Source organism: Capra hircus, chromosome 21 (assembly GCF_001704415.2).
Source record: "Capra hircus breed San Clemente chromosome 21, ASM170441v1, whole genome shotgun sequence".
Lineage (NCBI taxonomy): Eukaryota > Metazoa > Chordata > Mammalia > Artiodactyla > Bovidae > Capra > Capra hircus.
This window is the reverse complement of record NC_030828.1, coordinates 68,746,072-68,759,716: the sequence shown is the minus strand read 5'-3', so window position 1 is coordinate 68,759,716 and position 13,645 is coordinate 68,746,072. Positions and strand designations below refer to the sequence as shown.

Genomic DNA, 13,645 nt, shown 5'->3' with positions numbered 1-13,645 from the left:
CCTCACTGTCTTCCCATCACGGCCTGGACCGCGGCCCAGCGGCCAGGGGAGCAGAGCGGTCTGGGGTTCCGCTGCTTCTGGGGAACAGCTGGGGTGGGGCGGCGGGGGTCCCAGGGGGCAGCAGCTCACACATAGACCAGCTCCCGGACCCGCTGGACGCCTGGGAGGCCCGCATGGAACCGTGGCGTCCTCTCCCAACCCCAGCGGGTCTGGCGGGGTTCGGGGACCATCCTGGCAGGCAAGGACGTTCAAATCCGAGCTGTCCGACAGCCGCCCTGCTGGCTCTCTCTGAGGTCGTGAGGACTCGGGGCCCAGGGGTGGCGGCTCAGGGTGGACCTGGTGTCCACTCGATGGCCCCCTCAGCTGCCAGGCTCTCCTGGATATTGAACCAGTCCACAGCTCTAGCCTCAGGCAGTCTGGGGGCCTCTGCCTGGGCAGGTGGGCTCTGAAGCCAAGGTCAGAAACCAGGAGACGGTGAGCCGGGCTGAGACAGGCCTCTGACCCCCTCTCCTTGCTGAACCCATCCCCTGATGTGTCCCTGGGTTCCTGTGGGCCCGGGACTGGACACCGGCGAGAGTTAGGGGCTCCCACGGTAGACGCCTGGCCTTGCCTCGGTGTGGCCTCATAGACGAGGCTGAGCAGAAGCGGGCGCGGCCCCACAGCGGACACACACAAGAGACACAGAGACACACGCGTTTTCTAGAGGCCCCACTTGTGGACAGGAATGGCCACTCTGTGGGAGTCAGGGAGGGGCATCCCGGAGGGCTCCCTGGAGGAGGCGGGCGGGGGCTTCCGAGGGGCTAGATTTGGAAAGCAAGTGGTTTGTGTCCACCCTGCGGCGGACAGTCCCGCCCCCGACCAGGGCTTGTGCGAGTGAAGCTGCTTGAGTCCAGGCTGGGGGCCAGGCAAGGCAAGGAGGCCCCACCCTGCTGCCAGGAAGGGCCGAACCTCAGCCCTGCCAAACACAGTCCTGGCCCTGGGCCTGTCCATCCAGGCCCACGGCGTAGCGGGAGCTCCAGTCTCGCTCGAAGAGCTGCCGCAGCTCCTCCTGTACGGTGCTCCCCCCTGGCTGGGCGTCGGAGGCCCTCTGGCTGACCACCAGGCCCACACCCGAGGTGCTGCTGAAGTAATCTTCTGACCAGTTGGACGTGCCTGCGGGCAGCGGGCGCAGGAGGCTGGGGATGGGGCCGCACGGGTCCCTCTGCTTCCCCGCCCAGCCTGGTGGCCCCTGTGGCCGCTGAGGAGTGCGGCCAGCTCTTCACCGGAGGGGTCCCACCCCTGCCCCCCAAAAACTCAGCGCTTGGGGAGCTCCGTGCGGGGATTCCCCACCTGCCCTGTGGGCCCAGCTGACCACTGGGCTGGCCGCCTCCATGGAGAGCCCTGAGCCCTTCCACATGCAGGCCCCCTGCCTGGGGACACGAGCCCTGTGCAGACTGGGATGGCCTCGCGTGGAGCCCTGGAGGGCACAGGCCGCCGCCCGGCTCACCTATGTAGGCCGCCTTCTCTGTTACCATGAACTTGCTGTGGTTGACCCTGCTGAAGGGGATGTTGGAGTGGTTCCCCACGGGCACGATGAAGACTTTCTTGGGGGAACAGAGAGGGTGTGTTGGGGGCGGAGAGGCCACTGCCTGGCCCGGCCCAGGGGCGCATTCTTACCACATCCACGGACACGTTGGCCGCTGGGTTGCTGAGTGCCTGCAGGGACCGCAGGAAGGGGAACATCCTGGGGTCTGTGTTGAGCCAGCAGCTGACCAGCAGGCGCACGTGCACCCCTCTGCTGAAGGCCGCCACCCGCAGCGCCGTGTCCAGCACCGGCCAGTAGCTGGGGGAGGGGCATGGCAGGGTCAGGGTCCTCGGGTCGTCAGGGCCCTGCCGGCCTGCCCCGAGGGGGTCCCTACAGGTGAGAGGACAGGGCAGCCCGGCCCCCAGCCGGCCCACCTGGCGGGGTGTCTGAAGCGTGTGGTGGGGAAGTACTCCATCACCGAGGCGTAGAGGAACTCCCGGGCAGCCCCCATGACCGCCAGCAGCGCGTCCAGGTCGTGGGTGCGGCCGTGGGGGCAGAGAGCGGGCGGCGACGCCTGTGGGGCGGGGGAGTCCCTGAGGGGCCTGGTTCTGAGCCGCACCCTACCACACACCCACCCTCCAGCCCCGGGAACCGGGAAGAAGGCAGGAGGCGTGCCCCGCAGGGCTGGGGCCCTGGGCTGGCCTGACCCTGGAGGAAGCTCCCTGGGGGGCTCGGCCGGACTCCCACATCTGGGGATGCATACCTGCCTCTGAGGCCAGGTCTCCACTGCAACTGAGCACTGGGGTAGCTGCCCGTACCCCAGGGAAGTTCCTGGCTGGTAGCTGTGGCCGCCTGCCCCCCAGTTCCCTCCCCTCTCCGGCGGAGGGACAGCATCACTGGGGCTCTGGCCCTACCCGCCCCCACCCTTCCTGCTCCTTGAGTGAGACCCCACCCATCGATGTGTGGGGAGGTTCCCAGGGCCACAGGGCCTCCCCCACCACCCAGGCCGCCTGTCCCCCATGGATGATGACGGCCGCATCCTCTGATGGGGTCACCCCAGGACCACAGCCCCGGACCTCGGACCTCGCAGATGCCGCAGCCTGCAGGGCAGGCCTGGGGTGGGCGGGACTTCTGGTGGGTGTGGCCAGCCAGAGAGCAGGGACTCAGAAGGGCCTCCAGGCCTGTCCGCCCATACCGAGAAGTAGGCGGTGGTGGGCAGCCCGTCAAAGTGATCCCGGAGCGGCTGGAAGCGGTTGATGTGAGAGGAGAAGTTCCGAGGCCAGGGCTTGGGGAGGACGGCCCTGGGTGTCCCTAGCGCCCAGTAGGTCTGGAAGGTCTTCTCCAGGTCCTGGGCCAGGCGGCTGCAGTTGTAGATGATGGCACCGAGCTCCTTTACCTGTGGGCAGCCGGGCAGTGCTGCGGGGGCGGGGGGCCCTCTGTGGGGCTGGGCAGACCCCCCCAGACGGGCCAAGGCTGCCCGGCAGGCGCGTGCCCCCACTGGGCGGCCAGTCTGCAGCAGCATCGTGGAACCCAGGTGTGCAGGGGAGCTACAGGGAGGGGAGCCCAGCGGGTCCCTGCTTTTCTCAGACATTATGACCCGCGGGCAATACGTGTTCATTGCCGGAAAACAACAGAAAGCATCAGTGCCCCAAGGAAACCAGCTCGCTCTTCACTGCTAGTCGGCTAGCGCTGCCAGCCTTTTGACTGATGGCTAAGCGCTGCTTTTCCTGAAAGGGTTCCTGCTTTGTCCGCATGGCCCCTTGGACAAGGTGACCTGACCGTGTTTCCAGGCAGGTAAGTGACCTTCTACAGCAGTGCCTTTAGAGTCCTATAACCCTCCAGTATTCTCGCCTGGAAAATTCCATGGATGGAGGAGCCTGGTGGGCTGCAGTCCATGGGGTCGCTGAGGGTCGGACACGACTGAGTGACTTCACTTTCACTTTTCACTTTCATGCATTGGAGAAGGAAATGGCAACCCACTCCAGTGTTCTTGCCTGGAGAATCCCAGGGACGGGGGAGCCTGGTGGGCTGCCAGCTATGGGGTCGCACAGAGTCGGACACGACTGAAGTGACTTAGCAGCAGCAACCAGCCTCCGGGTGTTTCTACCGCAGAGGCATCACAGATCTGCCTGCGTCCCCCAGGATGACAGCCCACACGGGGATGTCGGGGTGCCAGGACGGACGAGCTCCAGAGGGCCTCCCCTCCTGGGGCTTGGGGACTCACCTGTGTTAGGGACCGCCAGTCCATGTTGGCACTGCCCACATAGACATGCCGCCCGTCCACCACCCAGAACTTGGAGTGCAAAACACCGCCAGTGAGCCTTCCCATGGGCACGCGTCGCACCTGGGCGCCTGACAAGGGTGCAGGGTGGTGGGTGAGCCCGCGGCGCGCTGAGCCCAGTTCCTTCCTCCTCACAGCAGTCCTCCTCATGGATGCTGTCCTCACCCCCAGGTTACAGGTGGGAGAGGGAGGCGTTGGTCGGCCCGGGGTCCCCCCAGGCGGCCCGGCCCTGTGGGGTTTGTCCCTGTGGCCCCTGGCTCCCACTTGAGCCTCCACCTACAGCTCAGAGCAGCTGGACTCAGTTGGCCACAGAGGCCACCCTGCTCTGCCCCATGGGAAACGACAGGTCCGGCCCCTGGAGCCGGCCTCTGGGGAAGCCCCCTCGGAGGCGCTTGCAGCCCCGGGCCCCCAGCACCCCCAGGCAGCACCAGAGCTCTCGCTGGCCCCTGGGCCCAGGATGGCAGGCTCCCACCTCGGCTTTCCAGGACCTGCAGGTCAGTGGAGTTCTTGGCCGGAGTCGGGTTGCTGGTGGCCACGGCCAGGGACACGTTTCTGTCCAGCAGCTGCTGCAGCTTTTGCAGGAGGGCCTCGCCCTGTGAGAGCAGGCCAGGGTGAGAGAGAGACCACCCCGTCCCAGTAGGAGGGCCCAGGTCTCCCCCGAGGCGGCCCCAACTGCCCACAGCTCAGTCAGACAGACGGGCAGCCTGCTGGCCTTGCTGTGTGCCTGGCCCTGGCACAGCCCGCGGGCTCCGGGTCAAGGGCGGGGGCCACACACCGGCTGGGAAGACGAGTCGTTGACCCCGATGTCGGGCCCCGTGAGGGACCAGTAGAAAGAGGCCACGTGGACGCTCTCTCGGGCGGCATCCAGCAGCTGCATCCAGGCCTGGGCCAGGCGCTGGGCGGCCGGGCTGCCTGCTGCAGGCTGCAGGTCCTGGGGGATGCTCTCCACGAGGACGAGCCTGCAGAGGGGGCGCCTGGTGTGAGCGTAGGAGCGGCCGCCAGCCTCGCGTCACCTGCTCCGTCCTGGTCAGCAAGCGGGAGACAGCCCAGGCCGAGGGGGCCGGGCTGGGTCGCAGGCTGGACAGGGCAGGGCTGGCCTGACACCAGGAGTGCCCCGGGGGGCCTGCCCAAGTGGGGAGTGGGTGCCAGTCCCCACCCCCACCCAAGCCCAGCGTGCTCCCCTCGGAGCTGTTGGGTCTGGGCTCCTGCGGGTGTGGAGGCCCTTGGAGTCACCAAGGCTGACCCAGAGGGAGGGGCTCAGTCAGGGGGTGTGCTGGGGGGTTCTGAGGTTCGAGGACCCTGGGGGGCGGGAGGGCTGCAGTGGCCACCGAGTCCTGGGTGACAGCCTGTGTTTCCTGCCAAGAGCACTCCGCATCCCACCCTTACAATCAGGGCCTCCCCCTCCCAGACCACTCCCCCTGCCTCCAGCCCACCTTCCCAGAAACCACCGCCTCTTCCCAGGGGAGGGGAAGAAGAGCGGTGCTTGTCCCTCTGGGGAGGCCCAGGCTGGGATGGCAGGGGCGCCCGGGGCAGAGCCTCCTGGACTTGCCCACCCGCTGCTGCCCCGCGGAGCCCATGGCTTGCTCACCGGCAGGAGTCCTTTTGCTGATGCTGCCGCCGGGCCTCCCCTCCTGGAGGATCCCAGTGCACACGGGAGCCAAGGCCCCCAGGCCTGGCGGGCCCTTCCTCAAGGCAGCCCTGGCTCCAGGCGGAAGGGGAGGACCCCAGCCCCAAGAGGCAGGTGAGGGTCACGGCACCCAGGCACAGCAGCACGAGCGTCCCCCGTACCTGCAGCTGGAGGAAGACACCCCCGGGTTCCCAGGGGCCATGCTCTCCTGAGGCAGCCCACCCCTGCTGCCAGGTGGGGCTGGCCAGGGCAAGCCTGAGGCCACGGCCTGGGGGCTGGCCGTGTTCCTAGGTCCTCCAGACAGGTGCCAGCAGCCCCTGCGTGGGGAGTCCTGGCCCCTTGTGGCTTCTTCTGCCCCTGCCGCTCTGGCCCGAGGGGCCTGTGTGGCTGCTCAGCCCTTCCTGCGGGCCCCCAGTCTCACAGTGCTGACTGCCCTGTCCTGTGGGCCGCAAGGCGATGTGAAGCGGGGCCATGCTGGGGCCACCCGTGTGCTCAGCAGAGGCCTCAGCCCCCGGGCGGGGTGACCGGCATCACCCGCAGCGCCGGGCCCGGGCACGGTGACCCCACGCTCCTGGGCAGCTGGGCACCAGGGAGGCCACCTCGCTGGGACCCTGCAGACCCCATTCCTGGCCCAGGTGGACCCTCACCTTGGCCTGGCCTGAAGCTGTTGAGTCCGTCACCCAGCACTTGTGCGTGTGTGCGTGTGCGTGTGCGTGTCTGTGCGCGTGTGCATGTCTGTGTGTGTGCGTGTGTCCTGTGTGTGTCTGTGTCTGTGTGTGTACATGTCTCTCTGTGTGTGCGTGTCTGTGTGCGTGTGTGTCCTGTGTGTGTGCGTGTCTGTGTGCCTGTGCGTGTGTGTATCCTGTGTGCATCCTGTGTGTGTGCATATGTGTGTGTGCCTGTGCGTGTCTGTGTGCGTGCGTGTGTGTGTGCCGTGTGTGCACGTGTGTGCGTGTGTGTGTGCGCGTGTGTGTGTCCTGTGTGTGTGCGTGTGTGTGCGTGTGTGCATGTCTGTGTGCCTGTGCGTGTCTGTGTGTGTGTCCTGTGTGTGTGCGTGTGTGTGCGTGTCTGTGTGCGTGTCTGTGTGTGTGTGTGTCTGTGTGCGTGTGTCCTGTGTGTGTGCGTGTGTCCTGTGTGTGTGCGTGTGTGTGCGTGTGTGCGCGTGTGTGTGCGTGTCTGTGTGTGTGCGTGTCTGTGTGTGTGCGTGTCTGTGTGCGTGTCCTGTGTGTGCGTGTGTCCTGTGTGTGTGCGTGTCTGTGCGTGTGCATGTGTGTGCGTGTGTGCGTGTCTGTGTGTGTGCGTGTCTGTGTGCGTGTGTGTGTGTGTCCCGTGTGTGCCCGGGCCGCATATGGCCTGCTGGTTTCCCTCTCGGCGCCCCCCACGGCCATGTGGGCGTCTGAATCTCAGTTCCTCGTTTCAACCACAGCGCGTCTGCTGCCATTTCTGCTTTCAGGCTGGGTCCTCTCGATGCTGGTTCATAAATAGCTGCTTCCCTTCCCGGGCTGGGCCCCCATCCTGGCCCTGTGCTGGCCCCTCCTGGGAGCCAGGCAGTGACCCTGGTCCTGGATGGGGGCCAGGCACAGAAGAGACGGCTGTTTTTCTGGGGGCCGGGGGCTGGGGGCTGAGTCAGGACCCCTTGATGCTGGCGGGGGTCTCTCTCCGCCCCAGAACTCTGCAGCCAGCTGGGGACGCAGATCTTGTCCCCTCAGAGTGGACACTCTCACAAGGAGCTGGATCCCAGTTGGAGTTGTTCCCCTCCTCAGAGCAGCCTCAAATGCCACCCTGAGTGGGATGCTCCCCAGCTCTGAGCTGAGGCTGCCCTCCCTGGAGTGCGGGGCGTGGTCCATGCACAGAGACGTGTTCGCCCCAACCCCACTCCCCCGCACCCACCACCAGCCAACTTCTGAGGCTTCCATGAGGGGGGGGTGCAGCCCTCCCTCCTGGCCTTGACGGCGAGTGGCCACTGCCACCTGGGGCCTGGGGCTGGGGTCACGCTGCCCGCCTGTGAACACAGCTCAGCTGGGCACTGGGGCCCAGGGAGCCAGGCTGTTGCACAGGCCCCAGGCTCTGGGGGTATCCTCCCGCTGGGCCCCCAGCCCGCCTCCATGGGGGAGGGGCAGCCATGGGAGCTGGGCCTGGGGGGTGGGGGGCCCCAGAATGAGAGAAGGGGCTCAGAGCCCGAGGCCTGGCACTCCCCACAGGAGTCCATACACCCTGAAGAGAGAAGCTTGGGGGGCCTGCCACTTCCCTCCTCGCCCCAGGGAGGGCTCCCCAGACCCTTCACTGATGCTCAAGAGAGGCTATCGGGGTGCAGCCCTGCGCGAGTTCCTGAGCCAGGCTCACGAAAAGGTGGGAGTGCCCTGCCCCCACAGCCCCACCTGGGGGGCCGCCCAGCTGAGACACCTTCCAGGTCACCCACCCCCTTGTGAACTGTAAGGGCCTGGGGAGGCCTGCCATCCAGGGGGCTCTGGGCAGCTCGTGTGTCCAGGGGTGGGACTGGCTGTTGGGAGAGGGTGGCCTAGCAGCGCTGGCATCGCAAGCCTGTGTTGGGCTGGGAGACCCCAGGGGGCAGCTCTGTGCTCCCCCCGCCCTGTGGTGGGCAGGTCCCAGCTGAAAGGGTGGGACTGGCTGCCCTGCAGGGCCTGGGGGGCAGCTGCCCACCCCAGGCTGAGCTCGCTGGGAGACCCCAGGCCCTGTGGTCCTGGCTGCAGAAACCAGTGGAGGAAAGGACGACCCACTGGAGCTTCGTGGCCCTTTGGGCCCAGGGCAGCTGGCAGCACTGGTCAGGAGGCAGTGGACCAAAGCCCCCTTCTCAGGGCCCTCGGTCCAGCCCTCCCATCCAGCCTCGCTGGCTCTTACCTCCGAGGGTCCCGCCTTGGTGTTCATCTTGGCTTCGCCACAGACGCAGGCCCTCAGCTTGCAGGCTATTACTGCGATCACCTCCCACCTGCCTCCTCTCTGCAGCCTGCTGTTTCCCCTTCTGGCCACTTCCTCTTCGTCCTCCGTACCTCCCTCTGCACCCTTGACAGACATCTGGAGCCGGGTGAGCTGGCTAGAGGGTGGGGCTGAGAACTTTCACGGCCAGAGAAAATCCCTCCCCACCCCCATCCCCAAGTCACAGGCCGGTGCATCCGAGTTAGGTTTGGTGCAAACCATGTGGCACTAGTGTTTCGCCGGCTAATGCCGGAAACTTAAGAGACGTGGGTTCGATCCCCAAGTCAGGAAGATCTCCTGGAGAAGGGAATGGCAACCCACTCCAGTATTCTTGCCTGGAGAATCCTATGGACAGAGGAGTCTGGCAGGCTACAACCCACGGGTTGCACAGACTTGGGCATGACTGAAGTGACTTAGCTTGTACACAAGCATCAAGACTCGAAGAACCAGGTCTTGAGCAACGTTGTTTATTTCTCTGTAATACTGGCAGCCTAGGGATGGCATTGGCTCTGCAGCCATTGGGAACCAGGCCCCTCCAACTCTCAGTTCCCAATCCCTGGGCTTAACTGGCCGCCTCATGGCCTCACAATGACTACCGGAGCTCAGTCATTGCCTCCTGTTCCTAGCAGAGCAGGATATAAGGGCAGACATCCTGGAAGACATCCTGAAAGTCTCACAGGGCACTTCCACTCACGTCTCATGATTCAGAACTTAGCCACACGGCTGCATCGAGCTACAAGGGAGTCTGGGAAATGGAGGCAGCTGGGACCTCCATCCTGGAGAATGCAGGTCGGCCCCTCACTGGGCTGTCTGAAAAGGCAGGCTGGCTATAGTTTGCTCAGCCTGGGTTCCCAGCGCGGGTCTCTGCCTCCCTAGCCCCACGCCCTCTCCCGTCTGCCTGGGACTCTCTGAGGACAGGACCCTTTCCCACTCCTTCATTCAAAGTCCTCTTTGGATGAGGTCTGGGTGTGTGCCCAGGCCCTGCCTGTGAGACCCCAGCAGGACAGGGCTGCAGGGGCCCTGTCCAGGGTGCTGACCTTCATGTGGCCATGGACAGGGTATCGGTTCCCCGGCAGAGTCCTGGGGCTGGCATGAGTGCGCTAAGAGGTGAAAGGGGAAGATGCCAGTGGCTAGCCCCAGACCCCTGCGCCTTCTTCCAGACACCCTGTCCCAGTTCAGCCTGGGGGTCTGCCCTCCTCTCCTGACCACAGCCGAGGTGGCCTCTGCTCCCGGGTAGGGTCACTGGATCCCTGAGTCTACTGGCCCGTTCCCTTCATTAACATCTTCACTTTCCAAGACGCTGCTGGGTATTTTCAGAAGAGTGTCCCACCGTGCTCTGTGGTCTTTGCATCTGGAGACACGGAGCAGCATCCGGCGTGGCTGCAGCCCTCCGGCCCCTGACCACGGAGTGTGCTGGCAGGTCACGGGCTCTCCTCTTCTGTGAAGCCCTGCTCGTATTTTTGCTGCTTTCAGTGAAGATTTGTTGACTTTTTCTCATAGGTTTGAAGGGCTTGCCATACTTTCCAAGTCATCAGTTTTCTAAGTGTAGCAGCATCTTCCCTTACTCCGCTGCATCATTAGACTTTTTCTCTGCGGAAATTCTCAGACACGCAGACCGGAGGGGAGAGCATAACGAACAGCCACTACAGGCAGCTTAGACTCCACAGCTGCCGACACGCACCGCCTCTGCTTCAGGAAGGAATTTTCATTTCATTTACTTATTTTATTTTTTATTTGAGGCTGCGCAGGGTCTTTCTCCAGCTGCAGCAAGTGGGGCCCCCCTCTCGCTGCAGCGCCCGGCTCCGCCTCACCGTGGCCTGTCTTCTTGTGGAGCAGGGGCTCTAAGGTGCGCGGACTTTGGCAGTCGCAGCCTGGGCTCTGGAGCACAGTCTCAGGAGCTGTGGCGCATGGGCTGAGTTGCCCCATGGCGCGTGGGATCCTCCCAGGGATCAAACCTGTGTCTCCTGCATTGGCAGGCAGATTCTTTACCACTGCGCCACCAGGGAAGCCCCCAGAAAGGAATTTTAAATTGAAGAGGAATTATGCAACACAGGGGCTAGGGCCAAATTTTTTATAAAAACGATAAATGGAGTCTAACCATCAAATGTTGTGACTCACTCTATTGTTCACCTGCAACTTATATAATGAAGTGAAAGTCGTTCAGCTGAGTCTGACTCTTTGCGACCTCATGGACTATACAGTCCATGGAATTCTCCAGGCCAGAATACTGGAGTGGGGAGCCTTTCCCTTCTCCAGGGGATCTTCCCAACCCAGGGATTGAACCCAGGTCTCCCGCATTGCAGGCAGATTCTTTACCAGCTGAGCTATCAGGGAAGCCCACAACTTATATAATAATGTATTATAAATCAACTATACTTCAATAAAAATAAAATAAATGAACAGAGGACATGGGGAACATTTCACTTCTGAATACTTCAGTGTGCCTTTCTAAATAAACAAATGTCCTACAGGATCACTCCTAACAAAGTCAACAATTCCTTATCAACATCATGGTTCATTCTTATCTTCATCCATCCCGGCTGCTGTGACATACTGAGGGGCTTAGACAGATCCGGGGGCTGAAAGTCCAACGCCACGGTGCCGGCCGCTTGGGTGTCTGGTTCCGCTGCTTCGTGCTGCACGGCTGGACCTTCTCATTGCCTTCCTCCCTCCTGGTCGGGGGGCCAGGGAGCTCCCTGGGGTTTCTTTGTGAGGGCACTAATCTCATTCCCAGGGGCTCCAGCCTCATGACCTAATCACCTCCCCACGGCCCCACTTCCTAATAGCATCACACTGGGGGTTAGGTTTTAAAGATAGGAATTTGGGGGTCACTAGACATCAGTCTATAGTGATGTTAAAACTTCCACCAACTTTCACTAATTGCCACCAAGTTTTCATTCATAGCTGATTTGTTATTGCTTCCAGTTGAGGTCCCCACGTTGAGTTTGGTTTTTATGTCTCTTAAATCACTTCCTCACGCTCACCCCCCGAGACAAGCTTCCCACCGCCTCCCCTTCCGCTCATGGAGTGTCTGTTCCTCTTGCCCGGGCTCCTGGATTGAGAAGTGAGCTGTAAAACCTGGTTATGACAGGGGTAGAATGAAGGGACAACATGGGTGATTGAACAGTTACTCCCACTGGGGAAGTGTTAACAGAAAATTTGAGAGACCCCTGGAAGTTAATGATAACCGAGAAAGCCGGGTTGCTTAACCACAAAACCAAGCAGGCTGGCTTAGCAACAAAACCATTCAGCAGAAGCCCGGGACCTGCCCTCACACAATAAAACAAGGTGGCATGAGGCCCACATCCTGCCAGGGAGCTCAGTAAGTTAATGAGCCCTAGGACGTGCTCTCTCCACCCATGAAAACTGGTAATTTGTGGACCTAGCTTGACCATGTAGGGACAGGAAATTCCCCTGCTCAACCTGGAGGCAGAGCCGATGATGGAAGCATGACGTCTAGTCGAAAAAGACAAAGCCGGTCTTCTCCCCTCCCCACTCTTCCTTCGATTATAAAACTGTAGCCCAGTAAGCGCTCTGGCCCGGCACTTCTCGCCCTCCTGCTCATCAGCCACAGAAGTGTCCTATTCAGTAAGTAACTTCTCATCTACCACATCCAGTCTCAGACGGATGGAGCCCCGGGGAGGGTGCCAGCAGGAGGCACTGTGTGACGCACGCCCCCGAGCTCGGGGCCCCCGTGGGATCCAGCTCCCACACTCTCAGAGACACAAAGCCTGGTGGTTATCAGACGACTTCCTCCCTCGCACTTGGTGAGCAACCTGAGGGTAAATGAACACTTGGGTGCAACCTTCCCACGCTTCAGCTTGTGGCAAATGGCTTCAGCCCCTTCGGTCTTCTGATTCTACCATCCTCTACATCATCCCTGCCAGCCTTCAGTAAGGAAGTTCCTATGGATCATTCCCACCTCATATGTAACATTACAAGGTTGTCTTCTTTTCCTTTTATTATTTTCCCCCACTTTTGTTGTGTTTTTTTCAGTCACTCAGTCACGTCTGACTCTTTGCAACCCCGTGTGCGACAGCGCTCCAGGCTTCACCATCTCCCGGAGCTTGCTCAAACTCATGTCCATCGAGTCGGTGATGCCATCCAGCCATCTCATCCTCTGTCTTCCCCTTCTCCTCTCTTCAATCTTTCCCAGCATCAGGGTCTTTTCCAATGAGTCAGCTCTTCGCATCAGATGGCCAAAGTATTAGAGGCTTCAGCTTCCGCATCAGTCCTTCCAGTGAATATTCAGGATTGATTTCCTTTAGGATGGACTGGTTGGATCTCCTTGCAGTACAAGGGACTCTCAAGAGTCTTCCCTAACACCACAGTTCAAAAGCATCAATTCTTCGGTGCTCAGCGTTCTTATGGTCCAGCTCTCACATCCATATGTGACCACTGGGAAAAACCATAGCTTTGGCTATTCGGACCTTTGTCAGCAAAGTAATGTCTCTGCTTTTTAATACATCGTCTAGGTTTGTCATAGGTTTTCTTCCAAGAAGCAAGCGCCTTTTAATTTTATGGCTGCAGTCACCTTTCAATTGAAGTGTGGTTGACTTTCAATGTTACATTAATTTTAGGTGTAAGACATAGTGATTCAACAAGTTTATAGATTACACTCATATAAAGTTATTACAATGTAACATAATTCTCTGTGCAGTATATAACATCCCTATAACTTATTCATTTTATTATATTTCTATTAAAATATTTATTCCTTTGGCTGTGCCGGGTCTTAGTTGCCGCACATGAGCTTCTGGTTGCAGCTTGTGGGATCCAGGTCTCTGACCAGGGACTCAACCTGGGCTCCCTGTACCGGGAGCGCCGAGTCTGAACTACTGGGCCACCAGGCAGTCTCATAACTGACTCATTCTATACCTAGCAGTTCGCAGCTCCCTGGGGCAAGGATGGCGTGCCCCAGAGGGCACACAGGAGGTACCCAGCGAGTCACGGGCAGGGAGTGAACTGAGGAAGAGCCGTGGCGGCGGCTCTGCAGGAAGGAGGGGCAAGGTAGAGCCGGCAGGTTCAGGCCAGTCGTGTCTGCAAGGGCCCAGTCCCGGAAGCGGGTCATGTGAGCGAAATGAGTGTGTCCTTTGAAGCCATGTGAGGGTCCCAGGTACCCACAGGTGAGTACCTTTGCTCAGAGATGGCTGATAGGCCCTCAGGGGGGTGATAAAGCATTAACTCACAGACAGCAAAGCGTGGCTAACACCCTCCCCGGGCTGTTAGACCCCGTTCTCCAGCACACCGGCCCAGCAGTGCTCGCCTGAGCTCGCCTCTCCACGGGTCTGTGGGTGCC

At 61.3% G+C, this 13,645-nt stretch overlaps 1 protein-coding gene across 2 annotated transcripts; it reads right to left on the bottom strand.

Annotated features, from left to right (window-relative positions):
- PLD4 (phospholipase D family member 4) lies at positions 694-8,460 on the bottom strand. Of its 2 annotated transcripts, none has more exons than XM_018066583.1 (10): positions 8,272-8,460; positions 5,374-5,579; positions 4,561-4,744; positions 4,258-4,378; positions 3,729-3,856; positions 2,700-2,900; positions 1,939-2,078; positions 1,657-1,822; positions 1,487-1,583; positions 694-1,152 (listed from the first exon to the last, which is right to left on the bottom strand). In XM_018066583.1, the coding sequence occupies exons 1-10, from the start codon at positions 8,443-8,445 to the stop codon at positions 950-952; spliced, it is 1,620 nt and encodes a 539-aa protein (XP_017922072.1). In that variant the 5' UTR covers positions 8,446-8,460; the 3' UTR covers positions 694-949. The 2 variants fall into 2 exon arrangements, with proteins under 2 accessions (XP_017922072.1, XP_017922073.1); XM_018066584.1 differs by having other exon boundaries at positions 5,374-5,573.

What these genes read in the sequence shown, in the direction of transcription:
- PLD4 (XM_018066583.1), bottom strand. Translation starts at nt 8,445, where the DNA reads ATGTCTGTCAAGGGTGCAGAGGGAGGTACGGAGGACGAAGAGGAAGTG. An exon ending in CCAAGGCGGGACCCTCGGAG is followed by an intron (nt 5,580 to 8,271) that starts GTAAGAGCCAGC and finishes GTCTTCCTCCAG; the next exon opens with CTGCAGGTACGGGGGACGCT. An exon ending in ACGACTCGTCTTCCCAGCCG is followed by an intron (nt 4,379 to 4,560) that starts GTGTGTGGCCCC and finishes CTGCTCTCACAG; the next exon opens with GGCGAGGCCCTCCTGCAAAA.